The sequence below is a fragment of the Neoarius graeffei genome, chromosome 22, assembly GCF_027579695.1.
Source record: "Neoarius graeffei isolate fNeoGra1 chromosome 22, fNeoGra1.pri, whole genome shotgun sequence".
NCBI lineage: Eukaryota > Metazoa > Chordata > Actinopteri > Siluriformes > Ariidae > Neoarius > Neoarius graeffei.
The window spans coordinates 16,763,446-16,780,310 of record NC_083590.1 but is presented as its reverse complement, the minus strand read 5'-3'; the positions used below and the strand labels follow the sequence as shown (position 1 = coordinate 16,780,310).

The 16,865-nt window shown below is 41.1% G+C and overlaps 2 protein-coding genes across 9 annotated transcripts in view; both read right to left on the bottom strand.

The window, feature by feature from the left end:
• LOC132870704 (NACHT, LRR and PYD domains-containing protein 12-like) overlaps window positions 1-4,152 on the bottom strand; it is a 76,692-nt gene extending 72,540 nt beyond the window's left edge. Inside the window, exon 1 of the mRNA XM_060904503.1 lies at window positions 4,016-4,152. The gene's annotated coding sequence lies outside the window, so the exon portion shown is untranslated. The remainder of the gene's footprint in view (window positions 1-4,015) is intronic.
• Window positions 4,153-11,474: 7,322 nt separating this feature from the next.
• Window positions 11,475-16,865, bottom strand: part of LOC132870693 (uncharacterized) — a 15,483-nt gene continuing 10,092 nt past the window's right edge. For 2 of the 8 annotated variants that reach the window (XM_060904491.1, XM_060904485.1), the window contains exons 2-5: window positions 16,176-16,378; window positions 15,827-15,929; window positions 15,625-15,737; window positions 11,475-13,865 (exon numbers count right to left, since the gene is read on the bottom strand). In XM_060904491.1, coding sequence (XP_060760474.1) covers window positions 13,837-13,865; window positions 15,625-15,737; window positions 15,827-15,929; window positions 16,176-16,378 — 448 coding nt within the window. In that variant the 3' untranslated portion in view covers window positions 11,475-13,836. Of the gene's footprint in view, window positions 13,866-14,682; window positions 15,172-15,304; window positions 15,738-15,826; window positions 15,930-16,175; window positions 16,379-16,737; window positions 16,848-16,865 lie in introns of those variants that run through there. The other 6 variants (XM_060904487.1, XM_060904486.1, XM_060904493.1 and 3 more) reach the window with 6 other exon arrangements.

The following is a 16,865-nucleotide window of genomic DNA, read 5'->3' as shown; positions in this document are numbered from 1 at the left end:
CTGCCGGCCCGGCGCAATGGGCGGGCCTTTGGGGGCCGGGCCCGCCCATTTAGTCAAGTGGGCCCGCCCTAGGTGTGGGCCCGCCCGCCCTGTCATAGGCTACACTGTAAAAAATGTCTGTAGAATTAACAGTGAATTTATGTAAAATCATGACATAAAAAACTGTAAATACAAAAACAATGAAGCAGTGTGTAATTTACATCAATATACTGTAAAACTCCTAACCAAACACCACTGTTAATTTAACAGTAAGAATATGTTGAATTGATCATATTTTTTCGTAGAATTTACAAATTGTTGTAGTTTAAACACAGACAAACTGTAATACTAAAACAGAATGTGATAGTTAAAATTACATCATTGCCCTGTTAAAAAAATAAAATAAAAAATCCCGTTGTTTTTACGGAAAAATACTGGCAGCTGTGGTTGCCAGAATAATCCTGTTAAAAATACAGTACATATGTAAACATTACAGAATAACTTGTAAATTTTACATGCTGAAACTGCTAATTTTACATTGAATCCCGGTGAAATGTACAAGTTATTCTGTAATGTTGTTTACATTTCACTGTATTTTTAACAGGATTATTCTGGCAACCACAGCTGCCAGTATTTTTCCGTAAAAACAACGGATTTTTTTTACAGTGTTTAACACAATATTTAAAATAAATAAATAAATCGCAGGCTACTACAATTAAATGCTTTTCTTTTTTTAAAAGGGCGTAATATTAAAGAAAAAGTCCTTAATTTAAAATGTGTATACATGACACACTGTTTTCTTAACGTTTCGGCCTGCGCCCATCTCGTCAGCCCTGCGCTGTCATGCACTTGGCGTTTGATTTGCAAACTAAGCACTGGAGGTAAGAAACTGGTTTTGACGTTTCAGTTAACCTACAAAACACATCTGCATTAAAGATTAATGTTGTTATGCTTCACAAAACTAGACTTGAGACATAAAACTTTTAATGCGCATGGTTTCACTTAGAAGGGATTCAGTGACTGCAGTTAGGCTTTGTGCAGGGAGGATGAGTGTAGCACAGGGGTATGAGTGTGATGTAATCTTCTGTTGCGCACTCTTAATTGTAAATATCAATCTTAATTTGCTGTCAACATTGATCACAATCATCCGTTTGCACATTCAGTGTTGGGTATTTGGAACGAGTTTACAACATGACTCGTGCGCAAACGGAATACTGCCAATATTCCGTATGAAACGGAATATTCCCTGCAAATGCGCTCAGTGACGGACAATATATAGCAGCGGAACAGGGTGTCTGAAGAGCTCAAAATACACCATTTTAGGCTACATCCACACGACAACGAGATGTTATTTAAAAAAAATATCGCATCCACATGGGCAACGATCAGTAAAATATCAGGTCCATATGGCAATGCAATGCTTGCTGAAAACGATGCAATACACATGCCACACCTCTAGGGGCGCTGTAAGATGGTCCCTTTGGAGACACCAGAACAATAGAAGCAAGGACGCATGCGCATAAACTATTATGCGCGAGACTTCATATTAGCCACAAAGTCAGAAAAATCTGTTCGTAAAATTACATTATAATGACCAAATACAATGAAAAGTATTTTTCCAGTCTCACCTATGAAAGGTAATCCCATGTGATCTCGTTTGGACGGTAAACCTGTTGGTACAGACGCAGCACATGAATGAGGCATCTTTATTCTCCGCTTTGACCCATCCAATATGGCGGCGAGGATGACGTATGATTCTACGCGGAAGGTGGAGTCTTTAATGGTCCAGAATAAATTGAATGCTACACGTTGATGGATTAATTTGTTCTTCTACGCCCTTTTTGAGGAATGTATTGTAGGACTTAAACCAACATCTGAAGAGGTGAGATCGCTCCTTTTTTTCCCTATTTTTGCTGGCGGGATTGACTCTGCCCTAAGGGCTATTCTCTCTCTCTCGTTACACTTCTACCCGGCGTGAAGCACTCACAGTCATGTGGTTGTAACGTCATCGTAAACACATCCGTTCTACTCATCCAGACGACTTCTCAATGGCAACGTTGCCAGATCTTTCTACTCTGGAACCCGTTCTCAAAAGATTGCGTTTTGGGGCACCCAAAACGCCGGTGCCGTGTGGACGCCAGGCCGAAACGATAAAAAATTGTATCGGATTCACCTGAATCCACTGCCGTGTGGAAAGGGCCTTACAATGTTTTTTTTTTTTTTCAAAAATTTCTTACGGGGGAGCATGCCCCCGGACCCCCCTAGTAAAATTGGGTTCACCGATGCGTGCCCACCCCCAGCCAGTGCAATGCCCGGCTACTAGACCGCTTCTGCTGCCGGGTCTGATTTCCTGAATGAAATTAGTACTTGCATAACAAAAATAACGAGAGCTGATGTTGGGGAATATTGTCTCCAGCTAATAATGTTAACTCTCAGTTTGCCCAGAGTCTGTGAGCTTGTCTCGCCACTTCAATCTTGAATCCTTGCTAATTTCAGCAGCTATTTTTGACACCTGTTTTTAGTCCTCGTGTTGCACACTTGAATATAAACTCAGTGTGAGTTTTTCTCTCTTCCTTTACTGGGTACTTGCCAAACTGCAAAATACACAGATACAGTAGCAGATGGTCAGGCGCTTGTGTTTACACGGTCTCTCGCTTAGCACTACAGTCCATGTGCTTGCCTTGTTTACTCCTGAGCAGCGCTCACTTTAGCGGATACTCCACCTTGTGGCCAAAAGGAGAAACTACACCTCTCTTTCTGTACTACTCATCACAGAAACTGGAGCACAGAGACTATTTTGTGAGCTACACTGCTACACAGAACAATATATCTCATCTCATTATCTCTAGCCGCTTTATCCTTCTACAGGGTCGCAGGCAAGCTGGAGCCTATCCCAGCTGACTACGGGTGAGAGGCGGGGTACACCCTGGACAAGTCGCCAGGTCATCACAGGGCTGACACATAGACACAGACAACCATTCACACTCGCATTCACACCTACGCTCAATTTAGAGTCACCAGTTAACCTAACCTGCATGTCTTTGGACTGTGGGGGAAACCGGAGCACCCGGAGGAAACCCACGCGGACACGGGGAGAACATGCAAACTCCACACAGAAAGGCCCTCGCCGGCCCCGGGGCTCGAACCCAGGACCTTCTTGCTGTGAGGCGACAGCGCTAACCACTACACCACCGTGCCGCCAGAACAATACATATGAAATGAAGTAACTTGAAAAATATATAGGAAGTGGTGGTGGTGGTTTATTCTGTTATCATTTCTTATCCTTACACTAGTGTAGTCATATTTCCATTATCTGTTTGTGTTGTTAGGTTTAACAGTTTTAGTGCAGTTGTAGTAAATACAGTTTCATCATTGCATAGTCCATTTAAGTCAGTAGGCTACTTTTAGTTGTAATTTTTCATTTTTATATTTTATATCCTGGCCATGCAGACATTAATCATTGCATTTATCTGTTTCAAAGATGTCAGGGAAGAAGCAAATGAGCATTCTCTCTCCGATGCAGAGAGGGTTTTCTCCATGGTTGGCTTCAGTAAGACCAGAAACAGCTTGGCCCTTGACGGAACTCTCTCCTCAGTCATGGCTGTTAAAACGGCAGGCCTGGAACCGCTGTGTTTCAAGTGCGAGCCCCCTACCCCCGTACTGAAGGCCTCAAAATCTGCCAACACCCCCCCGACAAAATCTCACTCTGAACTGACTTCAGAACTTGAGAGCCCTGTATTATATTATATTATATTATATTATATTATATTATATTATATTATATTATATTATATTATATTCTGGTGTTACAGTCGCTAAAGTGCAAACTACCCAAAAATGTGATTTCCAGTTAAATTCCCCCAAACTCTCTGAGTGTTTAATAGATGAGAAACTGAAGAGAGAAACTCGAATATAGAACACACAGCCGATAAACAGCAGCTTTACAGGGAAGATGATTTCAGTTGCGCAGTTTTACTGCTGTTTTTACACGAGCTCAGTCAAATACAACCACATTTCTCTCCAACACATCACTCACTTTTACTCAGCACTCCATGCTGGGCTTCATTAATCTCACCGCTTCCGCCTGGAGTTGGAGGTTTTATTATTATTTTCTCCCAACAGCAACATAACGGCGTCTCAGCTGAAAGAGAAACACTTTCACTTCAGGAGAACTGATTCACTCCGAGTGATGTGTCGTTCAGGGAATGAATCGACTCTTTGATTCGGCTCTTTTAGTTGATTTAGTGATGGTCAGATGAATCTGAGTCTTCGAATCATGTGTCGAGTCTGAGAGCGCGCGCCAAATGAATCCCCACATCGAGTCGTGTATCAAGTTGCCTAAAACCACGTGACCGCTAACAAACACCGCCTCGCGGAACAAGAGTGACGCTATTGGTTCGCCTCAGGGGGCGGAGTTCTAGATATCCGGAAGTGACGCGCCGCGATTCGGGGCTTGTTCATGTGTAAACTGACACTCCGACATTTTTTTTATTCTCCAACTATAAAACTGGATGTAAGATCAACTAAATATAATAAATCTGTATTTAAACGGCACTTTGGTCTCATTTCTTTGTATAAAAACACAACTATTGTGGCACAATCTGTTTCTGGGCGTTTTTCACAGGGATTGTTGCTCATTTCTGTATTTAAATCTATTGTAGAGTTTGTAATGTTAGAGCAGAGTAAAGTCATGATGTTATTTGTGAGTCCCATAGAATTATCAGTCCCACAAACACATCAGTCCCACAGGCTCTTCTGTCCAGTTTCACAAGCACATTGCTTCCTCCTTCTCACTAAACACAACTGGAGCTGTAGTAATACCATTATTATGATCTATTACACTACTCAATTCCTTTATACAGTGCTCAGCGTAAATGAGTGCACCCCCTTTGAAAAGTAACATTTTAAACATCATCTCAATGAACACACACAATTTCCAAAATGTTGACAAGACAAAGTTTAATATAACAAATGTTTAACTTAGAACGCGAAAGTAAGGTCAATAATATAACTTAGATTACACATTTTTTTCAGTTTTACTCAAATTAGGGTGGTGCAAAAATGAGTACACCCCACAACAAAAACTACTACATCTAGTACTTTGTATGGCCTCCATGATTTTTAATGACAGCACCAAGTCTTCTAGGCATGGAATGAACAAGTTGGCGACACTTTGCAACATCAGTCTTTTTCCATTCTTCAACAATGACCTCTTTTAGTGACTGGATGCTGGATGGAGAGTGATGCTCAACTTATCTTGTCAGAATTCCCCAAAGAAAATAATTTCTTTACACCACAAAGGTGAAGGCTACAAGATCAGCAAAGCTTTACTTATCAGTCAGAATACTGTAGCAAAAGTGGTACAAAAATTTAAGAAAGATGGAACTGCAACCATCTCACAGAGACATCCAGGTCGTCCACGGAAGTTAACACCTCGACAGGAGCGTCTTCTGATGAGAAGGGTTGAAGAAAATCGGCATGCAAGTTCACTGCAGTTATCTAAAGAAGTAGAAAGCAAAACTGGGGTGACCATTTCTCGTGACACAATACGGCGTACACTGCAGAGGAATGGCATGCATGGATGCCATCCACGAAAGGAGCCTCTCCTAAAGTCCAGGCACAAAAAAGCCCACCTAGAGTTTGCCAGGGCCCATGCTGACAAAGATGAAGATTACTGGGACTCTATACTCTGGAGTGATGAGACCAAGATAAATGTTTTTGGAACTGATGGCTTCAAAACTGTATGGCGTCACAAAGGTGAGGAATACAAAGAAAAATGCACGGTGCCTACAGTGAAACATGGTGGTGGCAGTGTCCTTATGTGGGGCTGCATGAGTGCTGCTTGTGTCGGGGAGCTGCATTTCATTGATGGCATCATGAATTCACAGATGTATTGCTCTATACTGAAAGAGAAGATGCTACCATCACTCCATGCCCTTGGTCGTCGTGTACTTTTCCAACATGACTAAACACACATCTAAGGCCACTGTTGGATTTCTGAAGAAGAACAGGGTGAAAGTAATTCAGTGGCCAAGTATGTCTCTTGATCTGAACCCAATCGAACACCTATGGGGAATTCTGAAGAGACAAGTTGAGCATCACTCTCCATCCAGCATCCAGTCACTAAAAGAGGCCATTGTTGAAGAATGGAAAAAGGTTGATGTTGCAAAATGTCGCCAACTTGTTCATTCCATGCCTAGAAGACTTAGTGCGGTCAATAAAAATCATGGAGGCCATACAAAGTACTAGATGTAGTGGTTTTTTGTTGTGGGGTGTACTCATTTTTGCACCACCCTAATTTGAGTAAAACTGAAAAAATGTGTAATCCAAGTTATTATTAACCTTACTTTCACATAAGTAAAACAGATTTTAGATTAAACTTTGTCTTGTTAACATTTTGGAAATTGTGTTCATTGAGAGATTGTTTAAAATGTTACTTTGCAAAGGGGGTGTACTCATTTACGCTGAGCACTGTATAAGACATAGGATATATATATATATATATATATATATATATATATATATATATATATCCTAATTCTATACAATAAAATATGATTGTATATATATTTTTTTATTAAATTTCCAAGTTATATTCAGAATATAGATATTTAGAATATATGTCCAGATGTATCTTTCTATAACCCTGGTTTGATGAACCGCTGTGCTCCAGCCTCTGGATTGTCTGGATGATTGTGATTATTCATTTGACCAGCAGGTGTGTCTAGTGAGCAAGTGAAGCCTCGAGAAATGAAGCACTTCTCAACACAACTGGCTGGAAAGCTTCAGTGTTTCATGAAGCTTCATCTGGCCATCACTACATCTCAGTCATCACATGTTTGCCCTGTAGAATTACCTTGTACAGACATTTAGCGGTTACAGAGTTCTAACTCAGTACTGGACCAATTTCAATCATTTTTGTCCCGAGTAAATATTTGGGTACAAAGAGATGGGAAAATAGGGCCCAGGTTAAAAAAGGAGAATCAACACCTGACCCATCAGAGTGAAGAACTCAGCAGCACTGTGATGTAATGCTCTATAAATGTAACTTTATAGTGTCAGGAAGAAATCCAATGAAGAGTCATTAATGACACACACGAACTTTGTTCTGTTTTCTGGAACCATCTGTCCATCACATTTTTATTGCAGGACAAAAACGCTGAATATTAATGTGGTGTACAATCTGAGTGTCGACCCATCACCCCCTCCCCGGTACATTCATAACACACCAAAATAATAAAACACAAATAGAATCAACACACCTCAGTATGAAACAAGTGTCCAGTGTAAAAACACCCACAAACAACACATTGTACAGCAGTGTTTCATTAAAAGATCTTACAGCTCTAAAACACACACACACACACACACACACCCCTGGTGAACGGAAGCTGACAGGTCACTCATTCAGCTCGAGCCACACTGCATTTTCTCCTTCAAGCACTTTGGAACCAGAAAACAGTTATTTAGTGTTAAATCTAAACATCGTGTCAATATGATGTACCTTCATTCACAGCTTTTAGAAAAAGGAGAAAAAGCAGCACACTTTGGTACTCATCACTTAAAATAGCAAAATTTCCATCGTAGCTTGTCTGAGCTAAAGAGTCACTCAGCTGAGATATTTGTGGGGGAAAAAACCCTCCACCCTAAAACCAAAATCTCCAGTTATCCGTAAATGTAGTGAGTTTTGCTCAGTTGGTGCTTCACTGCAGTTTAGTGAACATCGTGTTCATCACATTTCTCACCAAACAGCACGTCAGAGCAGCTCCTTCTCAGTTCATTATAAATGCACGTATCTGACTCAAAACTGTTTCGTTTCAGTTCATAGGACATCATTCAATATTTGCAGGAGGAAAAAATAAATACATTTTTGACTCACCCCCAGCGGTTGGAAAGTGACGGCACGTGTTTTAAGATTTGTGTTTTCTCGGATCTCGGCCCAAGGATTACACACCGCATCAACATTTTGGAGGTTCATCAGTTAAAAAGAAACTCCAGAAGGCTTTGAACCGAATAAACTCTTCGGCTTTGTGACACAGCAGCGGCGGATGCGACGTCATTTCATCCCTCTGAGGTCCACACGGATCACAGCAGCTTCACTCGGATAGAATCTGAACAGCTGGAAAATGATACACGCTTCCTGACACTCGGCTCGTCGGACTCTGATCAGCGTGAAAGGTGATGAGTCGCGCAGGGACAGGCGATACAGCAACACGAGAACATCACAATACTTTTCACACGATACACAAAATTAAATATAAAAAAGTATTTCACACGGAACAAGAGGAAGGATCATCCAATCAGCGACAGTGTGTTATGGTGTGTGTCGCAGACGGACCACCAACACTCTCAGAACCCTCATGTTGTTCATCGTGATATTAATAACACTGTCATATCGCCCACCTCTGCACTTCCCATTTGTAATTCACGCCCTGGAACAGAAAGTGAGTTTTAGTTAAGTTGAGGAACTACGCATTAGAGCTGAAGAAAGGTCTTGCTCTACGACGCCACCATTTATGTTCTTTGATTGTTGCTCTGAAGCTCCAGTGCTCCATTTGTGTTCTGATAAATCATGATGTTTACATGCTCCAAAAATAAGCCATTAGTCCTGGTCACATGAACACAAGTTCACCGGTGTGTGTTTTTATAAACTAGGCATGTTCCGTGATTGAAACGTGGAGCGATAGAATGTCGCCGTGCTATTTTATCATCCATGTGCCGAAGCCCAGTTACACATCGTCCATCAGTGGACTAGTGAGCTCTCTCAGGGAAGAACAGTCACTGAGACAAAGACACCGAGCTGTGTTCACTCTCACAGTGTCCCGGTCAAACCCTCTCAATAACAGCAGCACATTCAACTCAAGTAAAGACACTTCATCACCGGATACACAGTTTCACCTTTGAGAAGGTGATAAACGGAGATTGGGTAAAAAAAAAAAAAAGAGGAATTAGTGCTAGTCATAAAAAATAAAAATCACAATAGCAATTAGTTAAAAAGAGAAAAAATAAAAACTAGAGGAAAATGTTAATCAAATCTCAGACGAAAGTCATGCAAGAAAATGTAAAATCATCAGCCACATCCTTCATCATCAACATCATCAACACTACTCGGCTTAATATCTAGAAATAGAAAGTGAAAAGTAGTAAAGCGCATCAACAACAAAAACTCTTCCATTAAAAACCCTTCGATTCCCAACTGATCAGGAGGCCGAGCAGTTTCAGAAACATTTACTTTGCAGATCGAAAGATTCGACTCCGTGTTTAATCGCCGTGGAAGATGAAAGCGCTTTTAAACTGAACCCTGTTTATCTTATTACATGAAAGGAGAGAGGAAAGGACAGATGACAACATTCCCCCTTTCCTCGCTCACATCCATCTTTAAGATGAGGTGAAGGAGCTCTGGGTTCTCCACACAGCAAAAGGGTTAAAAATAAAAGAGAGATGAACTCCAGCAGTCAGTCAGCAGCATGTCGGGTCACAGCTTGCGGAGGAACAGGAAGTGTCTCACAGCAGAGCAGCGAGAGGAGAGTTTAAGGCAGGAGTCACACACTGGCTGATTAAACTGGCGTTAGTGTTATCTGGGCTGGAGGCGAGTGCCCAGGCCTCTCCGTGCCTGTGTGAACTGCCTCTGCTGTGCGAGGAAGGACTGAGCGTGAACAGGAACACCAGAGCGCTCACTCGCCACCTTCTGATGGAGAGCCATTCCCTACAACACAGCCAGGAGGCAGGGATTAATTAAGAGCAGGAATCAATCGTGCCGAGTCATTCAGTTCCTGGAAAATAATCAGCAACGTGATGGTGTGATGAAGCAGAGTTACTGTTACTACTGCGACAAAGCAAACCCTCAAGTATTTTATTCCCTTTACAGAAATCCACCAAAATGCACCATTTTCTATCACTTTTTTATTTAATCTTTTTATAGTTACATTCAAATGTTGAACATCTACAAAACATGTTACACTTATCCTGTACACTACTGCAGCTATAAACAGTCGTTCCCTCACCAGCCTCTCTTTCCTCTCTCTTCAAGCGAGACGGCCTTTCGAGTTCATAAAACCGGTGAAATTTAGTTCCCTCTGAAATTGTGATACGTTTATTTCTGCAATATATCAGACCATTCTGTGGCTGGGAAGTGATTTAATTTGAGAGGATTAAAGCAAATAATGTGCATGAAATCGCGCAGTCAAGCAGACAGAGGAAGTCCGTGTGTGTGCGCATGCGCAGGTTTCCCTTTGAGCGTGCACTGACAGTTCCGTCATTCTGTCGCTAAACGAACAGCTGATCACAGCGAGGTGCTCGCGGAGCGCCGATATTTATTACAGGGTTCCTACACATTTTCAAATTTAAAATTCCAGACTTTTTCCATACTCAAATTCTCAGGTTTGGAGACTTCAGCGAACAAACAACTACTCATATATTTAAAAAGAATTACTTGAAAATCAAACAGGTACTCACGTTATGACATACCACCAAAATGCATACCATATTTAGCTTGGCCTAAAATTTGTATCAGTGCCCTGTTTTTGTCATAAATATATATACACATTACACAAAATACAGGATGCCACTCTGACGCACACGTATCTGATGCACACTTCAAGACATTAAAACACAGGTGTGTGAAGATGTCAAGCACATACAGGATGTCCCGAAAAAAAATGTATACACACTTTTAATCACTGTAAAGTACTGTATGTGTTTATTAAAATCCATGTAATTTTCAAAGAGTAATAGAATTTACAGACATTTTATTATTTAGTCACCGCCTGTTCTCAAACGGACATCCATTCTGGTCCAGTCACTGCTGACAATGCAAATCACATTCAATCCTCTTGGTATTTTTGGACATTCACTTTCAGTGACTGTTGCAGGTCTCATAGCGTAGACTATAAACATCAGTTAGAGGCAGTGATAAAACAATAAAAAGTGATGTCTGTAAATTCTATTACACCTTGAAAATGAAATGAATTTTAATAAACACCTACTTCACAATGATTCAAAGTGTGTATACATTTTTTCGGGACACCCTGTATGTTGTGCGCACACAGAAGTTTACTGAAGCTTCTAATTTGAAAACAGTCATTATGGCATTTTTTGTATTTACTATTGTGTTTTATGAAGGCCCTGTGTTAGTTCCACTGTAGATCACATTTTGTCCACATACCAAGAGATGGCAGATGTGGCCACCCTAACCAGTATGTAATGGCTGCAGTGCCCTTGAGCAAGGCATTTAACCCCACATTGCTCCAGGTTGTAACCATGTTGTACCCTGTAATAACTGTAAGTGGCTTTGGATAAAAGCAACAACTAAATGTAATGTAATTATAATAATAATGTAATAACAGCATTGTTCAGTTAACAGAATGAGGACTTCAGGCTCCTCTAGTTGCAGGTTTACCACTACCTCTAGCTTTACTTAGCCAGGTTTGCCACTTATCCACCTTTTTTGTAATACATCCCAGGAAAATATTGAATAAAACACAAACTGAGCTCTGACGATCACATAAAGGAACTTTGTTGACATTTATTTTTCAACCTCTGATCATGAGCACAATTTTCTTGCATAAAAGTCAAAATTCTGTCACTTACAATGGAAAATAATCTCCGTTGCAGTGAAAACTGAGTGAAGGAACTAGAGATGGAGCAGAATCCTCACAATAATCTTTCATAAGGAAGCATGGTAACACATGCATTCACAAATGCACTCACAGATTTGTCACCCACAATGAATCTCTGTTGCAGTGAAAACTGAGTGATGGAACTGGAGATGGAGCAGAATCCTCACAATAGTCTTTCATAAGAAAACATGCTAACAGACATTCACACATGCACTCACAAATATACTTAAATCACACACTAAATACTCAGCTCTTTATTACATTGGTTTTCTTTTCAATTTCTTTGTCACATTTCTCTAATTCCTTCTCTTTTTCTCTCGCTGCTTGTCTGAAGGCATTAGATTTGCTCAGGGTGGACATGTCCTCAGTGGCTTCTGCTTCCACTGCCAACTCATCTGCAGATGTGAGAAGTGCTTTTATGTTCGTCTGAATCTTCTTTCTTTTTCTCTTCAATTGGTCCAGTTCATCCTGCGCTGCCTTTCTTTTCAGTGCTTGTTGTCCATGCTCCTCCTTCTTCTTTTCATCATTAAGGAATGCATGGTAGCGTTGCCTTGCACATGATGCAGAATGTAGAAGTTCCTTTGTCATAGTCAGATTACCTACCCCACCCACATAATGGAGGTGGTCTACTATGACCCTCTGAGCCACCACTGTTCTTTCCCTCATATTTGTGACAACAATGTTCTTATTTATGGAAAATCCTCTTTCTACTGAGGCCTGACCGTGGGAGAGGAGGAGAACTTTCTGAACAAGAGTCCACAGATCTTTCATTCCCGGCTCCTTGGAGAGCAGTGCATGAAAAAACGTGTCCAATCTGGAGTAGGCACCAGTGGGCCACTGTATGGCATCATCATTCGTTTTGCAGACAACCACAAAATCCTTGAACTGATGAAGGATCTGGTCACACTGGTTCTCTCGGACGTGTCCAGCACTGGAGATTACATGTAGGCACTGCCTCAGTTGCTTTTCACAAATATCAGGCTTTTCTCTTATCTTCTGTGGATCTAGCCATGCAAGGTTTCTTTCCAGTGTGTACCTTAGAGGGCACTTCTCCAGTAGCTTCGTCATTGCTGTGACGAGGAAGTCTTTAGTTTCTTTTCTGACCAAAAAGACATCTCGCTCAGAAACTTTTTTTCTAATCTTCATGTCTTTCAGTTGTTTGTCTGCAACAAATCCTCTGTTGATCCGCGAGGTGTCCTTGTGATTTGCTACATCTTTAACGTCCTCAGAGACGAGCTTCATGGGGCTGTTCACACTCTCAAGAGTGTCGTCTGTGACAAACCTCTGGAGAAGATGCTTCACTGTGGTGAAAAGATCGTCAGCCAGGAAAGGCAGCACAGGCTTATCGGCTTGATATTTTAAAAGGAAAGGATGACACTCTTGCGCAATTGAAAGAAAGATATTGGCTCTGACTAGAAACAAAGGGTCGGTGCAAGCCTTCATCACAGACTCAAAGGACTTGTTCTTTGGGTGTGACACTTTTGAAGCATTCACCGCAGCTACATACGCCTGAATTTGTGGCCATATCATAATGGCTCTTTCAAGGACTGGAACATTTTCTAGCCATCTATGTTTACAGTATTTCAGGGGGAAGACAGCTGAACCTGTTACTGAGGTGTAATCCTCACGTCTGGCTGGGGAGTCCTTAAAAAGCCAATTAAGACTGGTAAGAGTGTGTTCAATGTCCCAAGTTGTTGCATACAACTCCCTATGTTGAGGAGCTTGGACCCAGTCTCCTCTTCAAAGTCCTTAGACAGCGTGTCAAACAATTTCCCATTTGGACCATCCATTGATATCTGTAAAAGACTGTGTATTCCAACACTGTTGCAGCTGGCCCTTAGTTGTGAGTGGAGGTCTGCAGCATATGCATGCCCAAGAAAATGAGAGTCCAAGTATCTTGACCTGACAAAGTCTCCATCCCAAAACCTTACATGCACATCAAGCTGTTTCGCTCGGAGTGGACGGTTCAAACTCTCATCAAAAAGTAAAACATAGTCAGTAGCAGATTTAACTTTGGACAAAAGTAAAGATGAGAAATGTGGTGCAATACCAAAGGTTGTCAAGTAAGCTGCTTTGTCATCTCCACAGCTGAATTTTGAGGCAATGTTGCTGTCTGGAAACATAAGACGAAAAAGGTCACTCTTCCCCGAGCAGCTGTTGAAGGAGCTGTGCTTCTCCATAACATCAAGTACCCACAACACTTCTGCAGACAGAACCTCACATCCAATCGCAAAGGTCCTCATTGAGCTACAGGATGTAGCTGTGGCTCTAAAATACAACAATAACACAAGTTAATAATCAATTGCAACCCTTCACATTCAACAAATATTTAACACACACACAACAAAACGTGCATATTATTACATGAGTGAAAATGTATTACATTTTTTCAGGTTATTATGTAATGTGGTGTTTTTACATGATGTGTTGTCACATACTCATACTTGACAATCACAATTACGTATATATCTTCTGTAAATTCCTTTCTAAATAAACTGCTACAATATAAATATCACTGCAACTTTACATTCAGAGTTTGCCTATATTAACACTACTCTGTGCTCATAGCCTAATTGCAACATAGGCCAATAGATAACATGAATAACATTTATTTTTTCACCAATTCAAAATTTAATTTTGCAAATGCTGTACACTTAAACCTTCATTTATCTCACTTAATTTCATTCTGACCAACCATAGTCTATTGTATACAGTCTGTGACCAACAGAAAGGTGAACTTACGCACTGACCCCAGTGGGTGGCGATAGATCATTGTATTTAGTTAGGCTAAGACGACACTAGACAGCGTTAGGCTAGGACGCTAGCAACTGTTAATCAACTGACTTTATTTGATATGTCTCCATTGTTGCCACTGCAATGCAGATAGAGCACATCCCGACTTGCAATGACGATATAATATCTACAACATAACCTTGTGTTACTTATTTTATGGGCAGTTTTCACTGGATAGTTTCCCAGGGAATGTTAGCCAGAATGAGCTCAAGTTTGCTGATAGATGTTCAATAAATATTTACTACGCACTTGAAGAGTAGCAGCTGTTAGAATAAGAAGATAAAATTCTCACCGTTCATCATTTGTTGCCTGAAGGAGTGCATTGCTTGGCGTTTCTGTTGTTCTTGGCCCCACTTTTGACTGAGTAAAAAAAGAAGTTGAAACTTCCGACGATGACGCTGTGACCAAGCGCTGGTGCTTCTTCCCCTTCATGTGACTTAAAATCGCCGCCTCCCCCATGTTGGAAATATCAAATGATTTTATACAAAGCTTGCATTTAGCCTTACTTTGCCATTTGGGATCTTTTCTCAGCCAAGCTGTGTATTCTGGTTTGGATAGCCATCCATCAGAAAACGTGCATTTACCCATTGCTGAGTTTACATTCCTCTCTCTGGTAGTAGGCTATGCCTAACGTAGCCTATGTTGATCTACGTACGTGGGTTGCCTATTCTTGTTATAAGCGGCTTTGGGCTTGCTTTTTTGTCGCTTAAAAAAAAAAAAATCAGAAGTCGCGGGTTTTGGGGATGGTGATTCAGAGTTGTAACTTGTTTATATGTATGTTTGCGTACACAGCCTTCATATTTTTGTTGGCAGTTTTTTTTGTCATGGGTCACTTGTTTTCAGGGTCCAAGTGCCTTATTTTTCTAGCAAATTCTGGCAACACTGCCAAATAAGCCATCAGCATTTCACACTGACTGGAGCTATGATGTGTGTTCACGTGTGTTCAAGAGGCGTTTTGTAGCAGGGGGTTTTCCTGCGTCTTGTCCAAAGTCTTGCAAGAAGCAAGCAGGTTCAGGGGGTGTGGCGGAGCGCATGCCAGTACAACAGAACACCCGTTTCCCTCCCTCCGCATTTCAACACATTTCTTTGGCAAAATTCAACTGAATGTCAGAATGTTGAGCTTCATTTTACTATGTAGCGGCAAAGGTCTGGAAACACAAATATTTCTCCATACCCTAATTTCCATTTTCCATACTTTTCCAGACCTGGAAAATACTAAAATCAAATTCCATACTTTTCCATACTGCGTAGGAACCCTGCAAAGGTAAAGGGGGAGGTCTTCTTAGGTGTTCAGGATCATCCTCCTCCTCAGATAGTGATGATGATGACTCTCTGAGCTGTCTTGGTCTATACATTTACAAAAATTAGCACTTTCTTCACATACAAGTATTTGATATACAGACAATATCTAATTTAAATCAAAGAAATGGGCTCACCTTTTACGTTCTCTAACTGGATTCTCCTGCATTTCAACATCTGTATTTAAGTCTGACGTGATGCATGCTTTGTCCCACTTGGACTGGATAGTTTGAATGGAGTCTGTGAACAACATATCATTATAAGCCTATATCAGAGCAAAAAAAAAAAAACCTAGCATTTAACAAAATTACTGTCTCTGCCATCATCTTCTCAAGCGTCACCTCTGACAAAAAGGCTTTTTACAATGACTGGATACACAATTCCACTGAGGTGCTGTTTACAGATATTTGGATATCTATAAAAATTGAACTTTATGTGGTTGAGTTTTAGCATTGAGATGTAACAGTCTTTTGGATGCTTTATTACCTGATTCATCCAGTACACGAGTGCGGAACTGCCTCCACCCTTTTGCTGGGTCTGGCATGACCCTCTTCTGAACTGCTCTTAGGATCTGAAATTGGTCCTTATATGGCGGCCACCATGCCAGGCCACCGGAAAACCATTCCTTGGCCATCGGGCCGGTTTGGTTGTCGTCCTCAAACACAACAATCAAGTACATGCTGCACCTACTAGGAAACAGGACAGTAAAATGGTGGTAGTCCATTCACGGACATATCGCTAGTGTGTATACACGTTGCATCATACTTTGCTAATTCTTAGATGGCATATATTTGCCTATTGTTTCTTTTTACTGTGAGGGTTATTACACTGCAGGCCGTCTCATGCGACACTGTTTCATGGAATTACTGACAAACAGTACACACAGACACACAATCCTCTAACCTAAATGGCCATGGACACATACATAGTGTACACACTCACACAGACCTCTAACTTAAATGGCCATTCACATATACAGTGCACACACACACACACACACAGGCCTTGAACTTGAACGGCCACTGACACAGACAGTACACGCACACACCGTCTCCACTGTCCCAGCTACTGCCATCAGAATCAACCTCTATCTCCATAGAGACGTCCTCGTCAGAGAAGCCATCCTCCAATTCACAAACATCAACAGGAATGTCAGGGACATCTTCTGCCATTTCT